Source organism: Pollachius pollachius (assembly GCF_949987615.1).
Source record: "Pollachius pollachius genome assembly, chromosome: 1".
Taxonomy (NCBI): domain Eukaryota; kingdom Metazoa; phylum Chordata; class Actinopteri; order Gadiformes; family Gadidae; genus Pollachius; species Pollachius pollachius.
In genome coordinates this window covers 44687121-44704446 of record NC_136934.1, presented here as the reverse complement: position 1 = coordinate 44704446, position 17326 = coordinate 44687121, and the positions used below count along the sequence as shown (strand labels likewise).

The following is a 17326-nucleotide window of genomic DNA, read 5'->3' as shown; positions in this document are numbered from 1 at the left end:
GCACTGAATTTAACGTTTTTTTCCTTGATTTTAGAGAAGATCAAACACCAAATGTGACATGAAGACCTTTTATTAAGTTGAACAAATCAACGTACAGAGAAAGTAAAAAGTGTATAAACTGGGAAAATACTTGAAAAACCGCTACACAATGATTGTCAGTAAAATCTCAAGATCTTCCTTTATTCCCTCTTGTGTATGTGCGATGGGATGCATACACTGAGAACCAATCCATGAACTCCCAATTCCCGCTATGGTTATAATCGTTTTAGTTGCATTATAAATCACATTTGGTGTATTATATTCACATGTACATTGATTCAATCAAGGGAATTATGTGTTCAAAGTAGGAGAATGTTGAGATTTTACTTGAACCATAGTCCACCTTCTCATTCAGTTGAACTGCAACAAGCGGATAGAGATTCGGTTTTTACAATGCCAATTGGTGTAGTTATACACTGCCATGTCTTTAATTGAAAAAACAGGGTCATGTAGACAGGAAAAAAACAAACAGTTCACGCAATGGCTGCCAGGTAGTCTTTGACCTCTGCTGGGGTGAGCCGTCTGAAGCCAGCCTCGTTGCAGATCCCGACTTCGATGTTCTCCTCCGTCATCTGGCCCTCAAAGCTCTCCTGCAACGTGAACCGTGGAGAAGGAGGAGGTCAGGATCCATTTTAACAAAGCTTTGTTGAATACACGTTGACCTGACGTTAACTAGGTCAACGTCACGAAACAAACCCCTTCAGTTGATGCACGGCCCATTCGCCAACACCCTTTCAGGGTTTATTTCACGATAATGACCGGCTTGCTTAGTAACTGTCCACCATCATTGTTTACAAACAGTGTGTGGTGTCCCTGCTAGTTTGGAGTTAATATTAGACATAAAGGGCATATGAATGTGGAAATAAATCCATAATATACCTTCAGTGTCAAGATCGCAGTGTGGATGGCATCTTCCAATTCCAGGTCATTGTTGTACCTTAAGGGAAAGGGAAAATAAACGCAACGTTATTTTATCTTCTCATTCCATAATACCTGGTGATAGTACCACATCATCACCTCATCTCTTTTCCTAAACCAATAAAGTAAATATCCAGTATACATATGGTTATGTCAGTTTGTAACTGGTTTCTACCAAAAATAATATCATTTAGTTGACTTTGATGCCTTCAGTTATATGAACAGTTCAGAATGCCTTCAAAATAATTAAGATAGGAAATGTAAAAAAAATATATTACAGTTCATAAATTGCAGTTTCACAATACCTTTTTTCTAGGAATGTTTTGCCGTTTACATAGTTCTTCCCCATGGCTGTGGCCTTCCATGCGAAGTACGCTCCCTGTCAAGAGCAAAAAATAAGTTGATTTGGATGAACTTGAAACGGTTGGTAGGCTGACACGGTAGTAATAACAGATTAGCTAAACAAGTACAAGCCATGACATTTCAACAAACGTGATGACTGCAGTACAAGTTGTTAAATGACCCTTTATATCATTCACTTAAATGACTTTGATAACCGACACTTACAGAAGGATCAGACTGGAACAAGTAGGGTTGATCTTCATCCCATCCGGCAATCAGCAATGACACACCAAATGGACGCACCCCACTAGAATATTAAATCAAGCATTTGTAAAACAAATTGCAGTAGAAAATGAACCGTGTGTCTGTTTCTCCAAAGTTTTCTATTCCAGGCACATGAATAGTACAATATCAGTGTCACTGAATGACTAGAAACACGTGGTAAGAAAGGATCACTGTGCTCAAGCAGTACACTGCACAAAAAAAAAATTGAGCTTTTGCCGTTCCGGGAAATTTGGAACATCTTTGAAGTTTACATTCACAATTCAATGTGTATACTAACAATTTGCATACGTTACTATGATGATATTAAGTTTGGACCATTGGACATATTCAACCTTTTTGTTTCAGCAATACCAACAGGTTCAAAATATAATGTTTTCCAGGTCTGTGCTCATTTGCTTGATTAACAATGAAGCCCCAATTATAAATATGGATACCCAATTATATAAAAAAACGAATATGTTAACACATTATCTAACTTGTACATTCACGTGTTGGTACAATGTTACACATGACCCACAACTTACCCAGACTGTGTATATTCCTGCATGACAGAGGCAATTCTCTGAACCAACTGTCCAGTGGGGATGGGCTCCTGGTAGACCAAGAAGTACTGTTGGGCCAATTTTCTGGCTCGACGTACCAAAACTCTAAAGGGCAGATTGAAAGGTTGCGTGAGTCATGAACTTAATTGAGCAATTCATAAAATTGCTCAAAACATTGCCTCGGCTAATGAGGCCATTGCAGAGTCCTATTCAAGAATGTATTATCACAAGTATTACCATTGCTATACATCACACATGCAATGGTAAAGATTGTTACATTAGTGTGCAGACACATACACACCTGTAGTCAGGCCCCATCCCACTGTACACCATCCCTATGTGCTTGGTGATGGGTTCCACCTTATGAACACTCTGCTCATCGTAAAGGATGGACTTCTGTTTCTTTTCTGTTGCGAGTACCACGCCATTGGATGCTGGAAAACAAAGACAATTGAAATAAAAATGTGTTGCATTCAATGATCCATTAAAAAAAATGTCACTATACCTCCAACATTTTCCTCAATTATCATATCACTTTTAAGTGGACATACAGAAGAATAAATTGTAGGAAAAAATAACACTTATTATTTGGTTGTTACCTTTGATCCCGACTGAGGGGGCTCCTGCTGCTACGGCTGCCAGGGCATACTCAATCTGGACCAGTTTTCCCGAAGGACTGAAAAAGAACATTCACATTGAGTTGAGGGAGTATTATTAATACAAACAGAATACTCCAATATAAAGATGAGAACCTGAACTTTTGGAGATAATTGGTCAAAAATGGCAATGCGTCAGTTTATAACGAAAACAGAAATGAAACCAAAAGTTGGCTTGGCAAGCGCACTTAGCTATCATTGCTAAGAATGACAGTTAATTGTGTTCAGCATCCACAATATTGAAGCACAACTTGATTTATATTTAGTGACAAATAATAGGTCCATCGAGCATTCATAATGTCGCTACAAATAAAATAAAGTAAGTGTTATTCCAATCTATCGTGCTTTTAGCTGGCGTGCTAACGAGTCCATTCATAAGTACAGGGGGATGACAACGCATCGTCAAGGTTTTTACGGTATTACGGCAACAAAATAAACAGTCGGAAGTCTGCAGTGGCCACGAAACAATCGATTTCAAACCATGAACCGATCAATACAACAGGTTAGTGCCTGATTACCACAGGACGACAGTATTATGTTTAAGTTTACCTGAATGTGGTAAGAGAAAAACTGTATCCACGTTCCGCCATTTTTGCTTCTGCAGGTTCCTTCAGTCGGAGCAACAACGCTGGACGTGATTGGTGAATATACGTTTCCGGTGCAAGAGGTTGTGGTCAACTTGTTTATTAATGTTATTAATATCAACTATAATTTTTTTGTGTAACACTTTGTATTATAAGTTTGGTTGATTATTTATGTTTAGTCCCATGTTTCCAATAAATATATATTTGCTTCTTGAACTCCAAAATGCTGACATTTTATATTATCAAAAAACTACAATATCCATCGTGCTACCTTTTATTGGCGCACATCAATGACGTTTGACGTCCCAATGACCGTGAGCTGCGTGACACCCCATTCTGACATCCATGCTTTAGGATCAAGCATACGCAAAACCAAACACAATGATGAGTTTAGCGGGTTTATTGCATAGTCTGAGACGTTCATTGCTTCATTTAGAAGGAAAGATTCTACAGTCTGCAGGATTTGACGGACATTTGGGTGAGTTTTTGCCTTGAACACCGATTATCTAAGGGGGCTAAGGACTAGTACCATAGGCATATTTCTCTATGTGTAGTACTTTCCCAAGTTTGGTTTGCAATGCTAGCATTTGGCCTTCTTACCTTGTTGTCAGATTAATGTGTTCACCGTGTTAATGTGTTAATTAATGTGTTGTAGGGAATGGGTTATCCTAACAATTGTTAGTGTCTGTCACTTGGTTCTATTAACATCCTTACTGTACCTACATCGATATATTGTTTCTCTTTCTTCTGACAAATGTGCTTCTTGTGAGTCATTTTGGATAAAAGCGTCTGCTAAATGCCCTACATGTGAATGTTATGTATTTTTCTTCTAGCACCTGCGCTTGCATTGAATGGCCCTAGACTGCAGGTCCAACCCCAGCAGGACGAGTATCTTGATGAAGAGCAGCAGAGCCCAGAACAGCCCCCTAGCATCCTGGACAACATTATGTGGATGGCAGCGCCTAAGAAAAGACGCTCTATAGAAATCAACCGTACTAGAAGAAGAGCAGTCGAAAAACTTATAAAAGTCAAGGTATGGGTAAAATGTATAAATGTTGGGCGTTGATATAAGAGAAATTCTATTGACATCTTATAACATGAGTTTATTATTTTAAGTAATTCACTATTCTTACCAGCATTTACACGATTGGCTTGATTTCTTCCCTTTCTGTTTATGTCACCGTCTACACCTGTCCCTTCCATTTACCACGTGTTCATTTAAACACCCTACTTTCAAACACTCCTACTCAACTCCCAGGACAACGTGGTGCCGTGTTTGGAGTGCGGCCACCTAAAGCAGAAGCATGTCCTGTGTGGGTTCTGTTACGAGAAGGTACGCAGAGAAACGTCTCTCATTCGCATTCAAATAAATGCCCAGGAAGGAGGCCCACTGAAGGCTCCAGCCACTGAGACGGTTGTCCTGTATGAGGGAGAGATGCCGGGCGACCAGGACCAAGACAAGAGGATAGTGGAGAGAGCAAGGAAACGACCCACCTGGTTCACTTAATGGGATTAAACGTCGGATTGTGTGTGAACACATTAAGACACACAAATATATTGTGCGTATACAAACAGCTGAATGGCATGTTTTTTGCCATTTGGTTTCATGTACTTTATTTGTATGTTATGTCTATTGTCTACGGCTGGATTTCAAAAGCAAACTGTTGCATTGTGTTAGTAATTATTTTACAATACACCATATGGACAAAACAAGCAACTCATACAAATGATTATGTAATATTTTGCTAATAAAAATGATCTCTAGCCATGTTTCCGTAATCAGATCATTTCCAAATGACGTGAATGGAAGTCTGAAGCTATTAGTTAAACTTCTGCTCTAGCCATCAGAAGTTAAATTTATTATTTATTCCCAAAGCAGAACAAAATGTCTGAAACTTTTCTTAAACAGGCAATGACCATAGGATGACACTTTCTATGTGAATGGTATGCTCTGAAAAGTTATACTCTTGCAGTTTCAAGGTTTTAAATGCCATTTTTTTTGTGCAATACTTACATCACAGCAAACAAAAAGATGGCCACTAAATGAAAGACGTGGCAAAACATAACATGCCATTGCATTTCATTCATATCTTGGTACAGTAGTGTTGCACATAAAATAAAACATGAATGCTTGCAAAAGGGTGAAAGTCATTTTACATACAAACTTATTCACACAATTAAATTATGGTGGCGTCAATGTTCTTTATATTCCCTGAATTTAATAAGTGTCATGTCATATCTTTAATAAGAAAGTTTTATCTCATCCTCAGGAGGGGGGGTTTAAGGGTTTTGTTTTCCAAACATATTTATATTATGACAGCGAAACAATATAAATAAACACTAATTCAGAGAGATGCTTACTTCACATACTCATAGTACTCATGGAAGACCTCTTCTGGACAGAACGTCCATACAGCATGAACGGAAGAAAAAAAATATGATCTGATCATTAGAATCAATAAAAAAAATAACTGTTATAAGCTCATTATTAACAATCCTCTCAATAGGATCAAAGGGGAATCTCAAAAATGAACACAATACATTTATTTTAATTTAAATCCTAATCGAACAAAGTGCTAGTTGTGAGACCCTGATGACAAGTTCACAAGTTCAGTTTCTCGCTGAACATCAGTCAGGCCCATTCGGTCTCCCGTTGAAACCAACTTTCCAAACCCTCAAAGTGAACACACCAATCAGTGCTTGGGGCTGAATACTGCCCAGCCATTGCTTGACTAGTTATGACCTAAAACTCCCTCCTTATAGCGCTAATTGGTGCGTCCAGTTTTTTAGTTTTGAAATGTGTTTTCAGTGGAAGCGAGGCCAGACCGATCTTGGAAAGAGAAACTGAAATGAGATGTCGGAGATCAGGATTGTCTCCTGGATCTGGACGGCCAGCAGTTCTCCCAAAAAGCCTCTTCCACGACCCCGATCCCACTCGCCAAGTTCACTAAGCACGAGAACCGATTTCCCCACTCAGAACGGCATCATGGGCCCTCTTGTGCTGCTCCACCGTGACCTGCAGCTGCCAGTATTTCAGATACACCCACATCAGGCTGCCGTTCTTACGGTCGTCGGTGTTCAGCACATCAGCACAGTGCTTGTCCTTCCTGAAGATGTCCTTCAGATCCCTCTCCAGCTCCACGCCCCGGCCCAGGCCCGCCTTCACGGCGTACAGCAGCATCTCCTGCTCCATCTCCTGCCGCTGGGCTCGGGGCCTCAGGACGGAGCAGTAGGCGTTCTGCCGCTCTACCAGGCGGGCCTCCAGCTCCCTCAGGGCGGCCTCTGCCCTCCGACGCTCTGCCCTCCCCTGCTCAAGGGCGTCGCGCAGCACCTCCCCGGCCGTGCCACACTGCAGCATCCTCTGCTTCTCCTGCTCCAGGCCATCGCGCTCCTAGTTTGGGGGGGGGGGGGGGGGGGGGTCAAGGGTTCAAGAGAGAAGGTTGAATGGCAGACGGAGAGGAGGAGAGCTTGTTCTGTTTCAAGGCATCACACCGAACAGACGTCATTATGTGGAGAACCTGCAAGAACTGTATAATGCTGGATGGAAACCGTAAGGTTTCAGCTTACGAAGGAAATTCGTAAGATGAAGACAATAGTCTGATGCTATTTCCTTCAAACCGGAGTGAAGAAATACTATGACAGAGTGTGTTGAAATGGTTTTAAATGTTACAACTGTACATCAAACTGCTGTGAAGAGAGCAGCCCAAATAAATGTTTGTAAAAAAAGAAATAAGCACAAGTCATTTACAGTTTGCGAAAGTGTCACTTTTGAGAAGGAGAAAACGTTATTCACCTGCTTTAAGTGTTTCTTTTCATCCATCATCTGCAGCCTATGGGACTGCATGGCCTTCTTGTAGCCCTCGACCCTTTGCCTCTCCGTCTCCACCTGTATCTCCAGCAGAGCCGCGGCCTTGCGCACCTCTACCAGGGAGTGTCCGTACTTCTTCTCCATCTCTGTCCTTATGCTGGAGACCTGCTCATTATGCCGCACCTTCACCTCATCGATTTCCCTTTGTGACTCCCTGCTCCAGATCCAACCTTGTTTTGAGAGGGGCAGTTTCAGGTCAGGAGGTGATTGGAAAACAAGCTGGAAACTTTAAATTGCTTTCAAGTTTAAAGGGTCACTGTACAAAGGACAGCTTGTTTGCATCGGCTGCCACATAAAAGGAACAATCCACCAAGCACTGTTTACTGTGAAATATGCTTATGCTGCTCATCAAATGACAAGGCTTTGTCTTATTGTGACCATTTCACGAATTGGATTGATAATATTTTTCATACATTGAGAACCCATTCAATATTTGTCTCTCTGTTTGTCTGTATCTCGTGCAAACGTCCACAAATATACATTTAGAAATGTGCTTACGGAAGGCCGCCAGTCCAAGCATAGGGATCAATAGGGCGTAGTTCCATGGGTTACCATTACCACCTCTCCTCTCTCCTGGGTCTGGGTCAATGTTCCATCTGGGGGGGTCGTTCAAGTTGTTCATGGAGCTGACTGTAAGAACCAAAAACATGGTACTTGTATCTATATTCATATGTAGAAACATACACTTGAAATTAGGAGACTCTTAGATAAAGGTTCAGCAGATTGGGGACACGTCCAGTACTTATGAGCGGGGAGCGAAACGCCATAGCCTCACCCCTTCACTGTTTCTTTGTAAAGGGGAGAGGAAAGGCACCAACACTTCTGCAACTACTCTTATTTTGCGTTCCTTCATTGAACACATCAGCAATTACCCATCCATATGTATTATCAATAACAAATTATTTGGTTGTTGTTTTTATTGTTGTTATTGTTTCCCGTCATTTTTAGCAATTGATAATCTGGGGAAACCGGTGACACCGGTGGCTTTTATAAATACCTTTTCCTATTGTAACACCAATGGCTGCGTTTGATGTACAATAGTTGAAAACTACAAATTGGTGTATTGCTAGCAACGGTTAGATGGTTACAACCAAGTTTCGCTCACTACATGGCATGCCAGGGCAAGGATCGGGAGCCACATTGAAGGAATGGAGTGTTTACATTTTAGCCGTGCAACCTCACCAGCCAAAATACTTCTACAATGCTGATGCACGCAGGGTTGCTTTACATAGGGCTATTTGCTTCGCTATTCACAAACATTGCACAACGAAAGTATTTACCAACTCGAATTTTGTTAAAATGAGGTGTTTTGTCTCACCTTGAAGTAAAAGACTAGGTCACGTATACATTTGTTCCTTCACGTCAGGTTATACAATTCCCATTAAAGTTGGTTAGGTAAACCGAATGAGTCCAACTGACACATTTTGGGTGATCATATCAAATTACAACACAGCAAACGTTTCTCTTTCAGCCAAAATTTAAAATTTCAGCATTCTTTATTAAATAGAAACTTATATAAATACAGTCTGATGACGATATCTCGTTATACATTATAAAAAAATACGAAAGAACGTTCAAAGATTGCCTCTGACCCCTCACATCGGAGTTGGTTTGCTCCAGCTGGTGTGTACAACCCGAACAAGGGTCCCCTCGCTGTTTCCGCCAAAGCTGTCCTTCACATGAAACATGGCTTCTATACGTTTGGCGTCAAGTCTCCTTTCCAAAAGGATATTATCCTCCAAAACTAACGCTGTAAGTAATAATCTATTCATTTCGTGATGAGTGCTCTGGTATATATGTATTTGAATTGTATGTGTGTACGTCTAAACCCAAATAATTGTGCACTTTTCGTTTCATAACCCTGAGTCCTTGACTTGCGTAACTGCCTTGTAGTTACAAGGCTTTGTGTTTTTAAATGTCAAATCATTAATATGCTACATAAATTGCCTTTGTTTCACTGAAAGCACCTTGAATTGTTTGTGTTGTATAGTACATTTCCACATTTTTTCCAAAAATCTATACGTTTAATGCCTTCACATCTCATTGTCCCTATAGGTGAGGCATACGTGGTGAGAATATATTACATTTGTACATTATCGTAATTCTGACTTAATATTGTTTTCATTTCAGGCCTCTCTTGGTGCTACCAAATGTTCCCGGGACTTTCATTTTTCGATTTATGGCAAGAAGAACAATGCCAAAGTGTCAAATGATGTAAGTTGGCGCAAACATGTTTTTGTCCTATGGCTTTTATAAGTGTACGTTATCTATTCGTGTCTTTGTGTTTTTATACGCATGTGTGTTTCTTGAAAGAAAAATTATGTTAATACTGATTTACTTCTGGTCAATATGCATAGATTTCCACCCAGTACCCTGTGGTAGACCATGAATTTGATGCTGTGGTCGTCGGGGCCGGTGGAGCAGGATTAAGAGCAGCCTTCGGTCTATCCGAGGCCGGGTTCAACACAGCCTGTATAACCAAGCTCTTCCCCACCAGGTCGCACACAGTTGCTGCACAGGTATGAGCCTCCCCCATTACTGTTATTTTTACATTTTGTTGCTTATAGGTCATAGCGTTATAGACAGAAGTTTTAGTCTTTGAGCTCTAATTAACTGTTTGCATTACTAGTTCTTAGACAGGATCTAAACTTCACATCTTGAGCCATTCAGTGTGATTTGTTCTGAAAGCAAAGTTGGCTTTTAGCGCTGTTGTATGGTATCTATTTCACATGACCTTTATGTTTCAGGGTGGCATCAATGCAGCTCTGGGTAACATGGAGGGTGATGACTGGAGATGGCATTTCTACGACACTGTAAAGGGATCCGATTGGCTTGGAGACCAGGATGCTATTCACTACATGACAGAGCAGGCCCCTGCTGCTGTAGTGGAGGTAAACACACAAACTACATGCTACACACACACACACACATGTATCCATAAACGCTCTCTTTCATTTTTGGGCTTCACATCCTTAAGTCCACTCGTCACTCCTCAAAATGACCCTACATTTCCTCAAACAACCCCTCGCCGCTACATTATCATTGGAAATCATTTGTTTCGGAAGTTCCGCTGCAGACCAAGTAACCCGTGGTTTCCCCGCACACTCTCCCTCTCAGCTGGAGAACTTCGGTATGCCGTTCAGCCGTACCGAGGATGGCAAGATCTACCAGAGAGCCTTCGGGGGGCAGAGTCTCAAGTTCGGCAAGGGAGGCCAGGCCCACCGCTGCTGCTGCGTGGCCGACAGGACAGGACACTCCCTGCTGCACACGCTCTACGGACGGGTAATCACACACACACACACACACACACACACACACACACACACACACACACACACACACACACACACACACACACACACACACACACACACACACACACACACACACACACACACACACACACACACACACACACATCAATTCCTGCGGTATCTCCTGCATCAGCCGTTAGCCATCTTACATTTACAATAGTTGTTTGTCAAATCCTGGACGTCCGACGTCCGTAGACTCTGTCGCTACCCGATCTGTAGCTCCTGCCGGGTCCGCACCTCCGGGTGCGTCCGCCGCTGCTCACGCGCGGAATGTTATGTATGCGCCGCTTTGGGGACTGCCTTGGTCTCATGACGGTAGGTTAATTGGTGACTCGCTTTGCTACGTTGCCAGTATGGAGAATAGACTCCACACATTAAATCGGTGTGAACAAAATCAATAGTGAAATTTGACAATTTATAATTTTCATGGAACAATACTTTTCTGTTGCTTAATGACCACTCTGGTAACCATTCATAATCAAATATTTTCTCTATGGAAACTACGACAAACTAAAGTTCTCTTATGACAGTTCTTTTAAACGTCTTTGGCTTTTGTCTTGCCCCCCCATGTCTCTCCAGTCCCTGCGTTATGACACCAGTTACTTTGTGGAGTACTTCGCCCTGGACCTGCTGATGGAGGACGGCGAGTGTAAAGGCGTGATCGCCCTCTGCATGGAGGACGGCTCCATCCACCGCTTCCGCTCCAAGAACACCGTCATCGCCACAGGGTGGGCAAACTGTCCCTGTGGTTTCTCATTGTTAATATCCAGCTGATGAACCTATCGTACTCTCTGGAGCACACGGTTTCAATCATGTAGCTAACCCTACTGTCAATAACTGTCAATTTATGTTTTACATTTATTTGTCTATCTTTCGACTTCTCTTATTGTGTGAATTCTACAACGTTCCTGCACTTTGTACTGTGATACCCTCATTTCCTGTCTGGGATTAATAAATGACAATCTTATTCTTATCTTATGTAACGGTACCCAATAGGGTAGGTCAGGTTACAAGGGTTAACACAAAGCCAGTGGTGACTGCAATAACTCCTGTCCATCTCCCTACAGGGGTTACGGTCGTACCTTCTTCAGCTGCACCTCCGCCCACACCAGCACAGGAGACGGTAACGCCATGGTGACCAGGGCTGGCCTGCCCTGCCAGGACCTGGAGTTTGTGCAGTTCCATCCCACCGGTGAGCGGAACAGACAACCCTGTGCCCTAGGACCAATGAAAACGCTTCCCGCTCAGTTCAGAATTGGGACAGTGAAACATCAATGCAGTGAATATTTAAAGGGGACAGACAAGCTTGGCTTTTTTATAATATGAGAGAGAACTGTAATAATTGCGTGGGAAAAATGACGGTGAAGTTGGGCCCTTAAAACTCCTTGTCAACAAACCCTCATGATGGTGCTTTACTCCAGGAGTTAGTTTAAAATGGACACAATTGGAACAATTGGCAATACTAGCATTCTGGGGAAACAGTCCTTCAGACCTCTTTGGACTGTTGCTTAGTTTAATCTAAGTAAGCAACAGTTCTTTTTTGTTGTTTGCTATCATTACTTGTAATACAGGCTGTTGCAATTCAATTGGTGTTGTTGTTTTGGCAGGTTGTTTATGTCTTGAACTTAAATAATGAGTCCAGTGGAGAGTTGATGTTTATATTTGTCCTTGCTGGACATCTGACACCAGATGGAATTTGTAAGACCTTTCCATAACAGATCTCTCACTTTTTGTTTTGAAGCAGTTTAAGAAGGTTCTCAATTGAGTTCGGTTTTTGTCCAAAAACCACAAACACAGAAGTGATCCAATTTCCTGTTTTATATATATTCTGGTATTGTTGTGCATTGTTAATTCAGTGGGATTTTCCAATATTTTATAATAGATGTGTAGCAGGGGGGGAAATAAAACTTGAACTGATAAACGGTTATTAACAGATCATCCTTTATTTCTAGGTATCTATGGCGCGGGCTGCCTGATCACCGAGGGTTGCCGTGGTGAGGGCGGAATCCTGATCAACAGCGAGGGGGAGCGCTTCATGGAGCGCTACGCGCCCAACGCCAAAGACCTGGCCTCCCGCGACGTCGTCTCCCGCTCCATGACCATCGAGATCCGAGAGGGCAGGTGTGTGTGTCTGTGTGTGTGTGTGTGTGTGTGTGTGCGCGATGGCGTGTCACGTGCTTCGCCCATATGTCACTGTTCCTCAACCCTATAGAAAGCAAAATTCTCTGAAGCATCCCAAACTATCGTGCTGTGCCCATTGTTGTGATAATTCAAACCCCTTGCTTTGGTATGATTTAAACATGATCCAAAGCAATGTGACCTCGTAGACCCTGGTAACCATTCTGAGATTGTGGCAACGGCTAGATTATGTGCGTGCCCAATCTGCACGAGTCTTGCTTTATCTCTGATTAACTGGCCCTCTGTCAAAACGGGCGTAGGCAGGTGTGCCCCGTGTCAACACCGGGGAGTTTTCTCAATCCAGATAAAAAAAAAAAATCCCTCGAAGAAGGACGTGGAATCTAGACAATCCCTCTCTTACACCTCTCTGACTGTAAACCGTTGGCGTACCGTACACCGACCCCCTTGGTAAGACAACCGTTGTTCCCTCTACGCCTCTTTCCTCTCAGGGGGGTGGGACCCGATAAGGACCACGTTCACCTCCAGCTGCACCACCTCCCCCCCCAGCAGTTGGCCACCCGGCTGCCGGGCATCTCCGAGACGGCCATGATCTTCGCCGGGGTGGACGTCACCAAGGAGCCGATCCCGGTGCTGCCCACGGTGCACTACAACATGGGCGGCGTGCCCACCAACTACAAAGGACAGGTGCGTTACGTCGGGCGAACGCATGCGTCTGCCCGTACGGGGACCCGGGATACACTCGAGGACCGCCGGCCGAGTCTCTTTATTGTCATTGCACGTGGTAAAAACGAAATTGAAATGCTATCCAGACGGTGCGATTCACAACAACACATTTTCAATGTAAAAGAAAGGAACAAATATACCAATAACTAATAAAGATTTAAAAAAAATATACAGATGAATAAGAACAGCCGCTGAGGTTAACGGGGTAGCGCGTGAGTCCAGAATTGTACTTTTTTTTTGCGCACATTAAAGATGCTGAAGATGAGACGTGTTTGAACGTAAAACGTAGTCGTCCTCATTTTGCATCGTTCTGATGTGTGCGCTTATGTGCCGCCGCGCCCCCCCCCCCAGGTAATCACCCACACCGACGGCGTGGACCAGGTGGTGCCGGGCCTGTACGCCTGCGGCGAGGCGGCTTGTGCCAGCGTCCACGGGGCCAACCGCCTGGGCGCTAACTCCCTGCTGGACCTGGTGGTGTTCGGCAGAGCCTGCGCCCTCACCATTGCCGAGGAGGACAAGCCCGGTGAGCCCCGACATCCCGGCCGACAAGCCCCTGAGGCCCTCTGCCCCCCCCCCCCCCCCCCCCCCCCCCCGGTCTGTGTTCTGGAAGACACTACAGTAGAGCTTCCAGAATGTTGCCCCGGCGACGTTTCTTGGAGAGACAACGGCGTCGGCCAATGAGAACGACACCACATCGGCGAATCCGGTTGATTTGTATGCTTTACCACCGTGGGTTTATTGAAGCACCTGAATAGCTTTATTTTATTTTTGTGTTGACCGCTGAGCAATTAGTTATGAATCCCATGAGTGAATATTGATGGATGTGTGTGCAGTGGGGACGGCGCTGCATGTGAGGCTGACCTGTGCCTGGTTCTTACCTCTCCAGGAGAGCAGCTGTCCCCACTGAAGCCCAACGCAGGGGAGGAGTCCGTGGCCAACCTGGACAAGCTCCGCTACGCCGACGGGTCCATGAGGACGTCCGAGATCCGGCTAAACATGCAGAAGGTGTGGGGGGGGGGGGGGGTCCTGCCGCCCAAACGGGCCCTTACGTGCCGTGCTCCCTTCAGCAGGGGACCGCCGACGTTAGACCTGCTGACCCCCATGCAGGCTTCCACAAATGTAGGGAAGGCAAACTCCACTGGTGCTAATTGTTTTCTTGGTCTGATCCCTTTCCTCCCCGCCGTCATTTGAGGCCTAAGACTTTGAGTTAATAAGGGTTTTCTTGTATGTTGTTTGAAACACTGAATTGCTAATCTTGGAAAGGGCTCCCTAGAAAAAGAGGCCTTGTCATCTCAGTGGGACTTGCCCGGTTCAATAAAACACATACAGACACCTTACGGTGGACGGACGAACAGTAAAACGTGGGCCCTCGCCAATGTCTTCCTGTAGTGTTGTCGGTGAACTCTGGTGTCATTCTAACTGGCTTCCTCCCTCTGCCCCCTGCAGACCATGCAGAACCACGCGGCCGTGTTCCGTACCGGCTCCGTTCTGAAGGAGGGCTGTGACAAGCTGGACGCCGTGTACCAGACGCTGGACGACATCAAGACCTTCGACCGAGGTGCTGCAGCATTGTGTTATTCATTCACTTCACTTACACACCTGTTATACTCGCCTCTCCCCACACGGTTAGTTTTTTTCAACCTCAACAAGTTTCTGATCAGTTCTCTCCGTTGTTTTCCCCTCCCTCTATATCCATCCAGGCATCGTGTGGAACACAGATCTGGTGGAGTCCCTTGAGCTGCAGAACCTGATGCTGAACGCCGCCCAGACCATCCACAGTGCCGAGCAGAGGAAGGAGAGCAGGGGAGCGCACTCCCGAGAGGACTTCAAGGTCTGAGCTCCTCTCAAGTCCGTTGGCTGGGCTTTGCTCTTCTCGACATCTCTAAAGTCGCTCTGTGCTTTTTCCAAAGAGCACAGATGTGTCGGGACAGATGCAAAAATAATGGATTGAAATGATTGCTCCAAGCATAGTCCACCGCCACGCAGTGCTCTGTGAGCTTTGCTCCGTTCAAATAATAGGATTCTACAACTAAACCAAAAGTCTCGCCCTAAGCTATGGGCTTTAAGATGAAATATTATACCGCCAGGTGTGAGTGTGATTAGCCGTTACAAGCCGTTTTGAAAATCTGCCTCTTCTGACATCACAAGCGGCGTGTCCACCTAGATGTGTGCTGGATACACCCGCCTGTGATGTCAGAAGACATCACACCTGGTGGTATAATATATCAGCTTTAATGCTTGTTTTTTCTTTGCCCCTGTTGTTCCATTAAACCTTATTTTACTGTTGTTTTCGCCCAGGACCGTATGGATGAGTATGACTATACCAAGCCCCTGCAGGGCCAGGAGAAGAAGCCCTTCGAGGAACACTGGAGGAAGCACACGCTTTCCTACGTTGACCCAAAGACTGGCAAGGTAGGAGTCTCCTCCCTCCATCCAGCCGTCTGTAAGGGCCTATTAAATAGACAACGAATGGAATGCTTTACGAAAACAGTGATACAATGAGATGGATAACTATGTTGAAGATCATATAAGACATATAACCCTTTTAAAACAATGAAAAAATTATTTTAGGTTCACTGTCCTTTTTTAAGTCCATATCTTACCCTGTTGTAAACATAAGGTCCCATGTGTTTCTAGGTGTGCATGTGTTTGACACATTTCCTTCTATCCCAGGTCACGCTGGAGTACCGCCCTGTGATTGACAGCTCCCTGGACGAACAGGCTTGTGCTGCCATTCCCCCCGCCATCCGATCCTATTAAAGCCCCCCCCCCCCCCCCCACACACACACACACACATCATCCCTCCGCTCTGTCCTCAAGCACAGCATCTCATAACTCAACTACCTATTCAGCTATTAAACGTCCCTTTGGAAATGTACTCCTGAGCTAACTTGTGATTTTGCTTTCATTTTTGCTCCTACTCTTTGACGGTTTGTATCATTCTGATATATATGCCTTTTTAATTTAAAAGCTTTCAGCGGCCGAGACTGAAATGATTGTGGCTGTACCCCCATTCTAACGGTAAACAGTGGAACGGTATTCATCTTTGATTCATTAATCTACCATTGATCATGAATGGTAGACACATCTGCTGTTTTTGTAAGGTGTTGGTTTCCTTTGATTTGCTGTTTCATGGACAGGGATTGCTAATAACATCTTGCCAATGATTGTTCTTTGAAATGCACGCTGATGGTGTTGTGAGTATTGTTGATTTAGTGTAAATATCTGACATAGGGTCATATGACAATGTAGGTGGTAGAATTCTCTCAGTCACTATTGCCTTCTGTGCGTTGTGTAATGCAACAAATTGCTGTGCATGCATGCTCTAAGGGACAACAAGCTCATTGTTGTTATTTATATATATAAAATAAGACTTTGTTTTGACATTATATAAACAAGTTGTGTTAATGTCTGAATTTAACTTTTTTGTCTGGCATGTTGATTATTTCTTTGCAAATATTTGTACTTAAATGTTGAATAAAGGGAAGCCTACGCTTTGAGGTCAAGGGTCGATATGACTTGTAGTACACGCACATATCACAAGGGGCCATCAAATAACAATTGGTTTGTCATGGTTCCCTAATTTGACCGCCAAATTGCGTGTCTTCTCCTTTGGGTCTCATTTGTTGACCGATCCATAATATAATCGCACAGGAAGCAGGAAGATGAGAACCTTGCACTTCAGATTAGGTCACCACTTTAGGACTAATCTCTCACGTTAAGGCCAGATGTTAAAATGATTGTTTTTAAACCACACTCGTCGGCAACAAGTACATATTTTAGATGATCCAAGCCCAAAGTGTTAGCCGGCTCCGTCAAAGAGATGATTTCCCGTCCGTTTGTGTGTTAGTTTGAGTCTGCCCTCGCATGGAATTTATCGTTTCGTTACAGAAGGAATTTCTCTTGCTTAATGGAC

The 17326-nt window shown here is 43.9% G+C and overlaps 4 protein-coding genes across 4 annotated transcripts; 2 read left to right on the top strand and 2 right to left on the bottom strand.

The window, feature by feature from the left end:
- Nucleotides 1-54: 54 nt before the first annotated feature.
- Nucleotides 55-3404, bottom strand: psma2a (proteasome 20S subunit alpha 2a). The gene is made up of 8 exons (XM_079734983.1): nt 3332-3404; nt 2726-2802; nt 2428-2560; nt 2109-2231; nt 1525-1606; nt 1263-1336; nt 919-976; nt 55-629 (listed from the first exon to the last, which is right to left on the bottom strand). The coding sequence occupies exons 1-8, from the start codon at nt 3370-3372 to the stop codon at nt 513-515; spliced, it is 705 nt and encodes a 234-aa protein (XP_079591109.1). The 5' UTR covers nt 3373-3404; the 3' UTR covers nt 55-512.
- A 298-nt stretch (nt 3405-3702) lies between these two features.
- On the top strand, nt 3703-5130 carry mrpl32 (mitochondrial ribosomal protein L32). Its single transcript, XM_079729462.1, has 3 exons — nt 3703-3844; nt 4200-4399; nt 4625-5130. The coding sequence occupies exons 1-3, from the start codon at nt 3748-3750 to the stop codon at nt 4871-4873; spliced, it is 546 nt and encodes a 181-aa protein (XP_079585588.1). The 5' UTR covers nt 3703-3747; the 3' UTR covers nt 4874-5130.
- A 131-nt stretch (nt 5131-5261) lies between these two features.
- LOC307070725 (coiled-coil domain-containing protein 127-like) lies at nt 5262-8601 on the bottom strand. Its single transcript, XM_079729338.1, has 4 exons — nt 8553-8601; nt 7733-7864; nt 7160-7404; nt 5262-6757 (listed from the first exon to the last, which is right to left on the bottom strand). The coding sequence occupies exons 2-4, from the start codon at nt 7854-7856 to the stop codon at nt 6314-6316; spliced, it is 813 nt and encodes a 270-aa protein (XP_079585464.1). The 5' UTR covers nt 7857-7864; nt 8553-8601; the 3' UTR covers nt 5262-6313.
- Nucleotides 8602-8899: 298 nt separating this feature from the next.
- On the top strand, nt 8900-16910 carry sdha (succinate dehydrogenase complex, subunit A, flavoprotein (Fp)). The gene is made up of 15 exons (XM_079749099.1): nt 8900-8986; nt 9365-9448; nt 9592-9753; nt 9982-10125; nt 10352-10516; nt 11128-11276; nt 11616-11740; nt 12501-12669; nt 13176-13371; nt 13762-13933; nt 14297-14415; nt 14857-14968; nt 15111-15241; nt 15709-15822; nt 16084-16910. The coding sequence occupies exons 1-15, from the start codon at nt 8921-8923 to the stop codon at nt 16168-16170; spliced, it is 1995 nt and encodes a 664-aa protein (XP_079605225.1). The 5' UTR covers nt 8900-8920; the 3' UTR covers nt 16171-16910.
- The last annotated feature ends 416 nt before the right edge of the window (nt 16911-17326 follow it).

Excerpts from the sequence above, each read along its gene's own strand:
- psma2a (XM_079734983.1), bottom strand. The coding sequence starts at position 3,372 with ATGGCGGAACGTGGATACAGTTTTTCTCTTACCACATTCAG. Across the intron at positions 1,337-1,524 it reads TGTTCCAGTCTGATCCTTCT|GGAGCGTACTTCGCATGGAA; the intron begins GTAAGTGTCGGT and ends TGCTCTTGACAG. Across the intron at positions 630-918 it reads CTGCGATCTTGACACTGAAG|GAGAGCTTTGAGGGCCAGAT; the intron begins GTATATTATGGA and ends TTCACGTTGCAG.
- mrpl32 (XM_079729462.1), top strand. The coding sequence starts at position 3,748 with ATGATGAGTTTAGCGGGTTTATTGCATAGTCTGAGACGTTCATTGCTT. Across the intron at positions 3,845-4,199 it reads AGGATTTGACGGACATTTGG|CACCTGCGCTTGCATTGAAT; the intron begins GTGAGTTTTTGC and ends TTTTTCTTCTAG. Across the intron at positions 4,400-4,624 it reads AAAAACTTATAAAAGTCAAG|GACAACGTGGTGCCGTGTTT; the intron begins GTATGGGTAAAA and ends CTCAACTCCCAG.
- LOC307070725 (XM_079729338.1), bottom strand. The coding sequence starts at position 7,856 with ATGAACAACTTGAACGACCCCCCCAGATGGAACATTGACCCAGACCCA. Across the intron at positions 7,405-7,732 it reads GCTTGGACTGGCGGCCTTCC|GTTGGATCTGGAGCAGGGAG; the intron begins GTAAGCACATTT and ends TCTCAAAACAAG. Across the intron at positions 6,758-7,159 it reads AAAAGAAACACTTAAAGCAG|GAGCGCGATGGCCTGGAGCA; the intron begins GTGAATAACGTT and ends CCCCCAAACTAG.
- sdha (XM_079749099.1), top strand. The coding sequence starts at position 8,921 with ATGGCTTCTATACGTTTGGCGTCAAGTCTCCTTTCCAAAAGGATATTA. Across the intron at positions 13,934-14,296 it reads TGCCGAGGAGGACAAGCCCG|GAGAGCAGCTGTCCCCACTG; the intron begins GTGAGCCCCGAC and ends TTACCTCTCCAG. Across the intron at positions 14,969-15,110 it reads CATCAAGACCTTCGACCGAG|GCATCGTGTGGAACACAGAT; the intron begins GTGCTGCAGCAT and ends ATATCCATCCAG.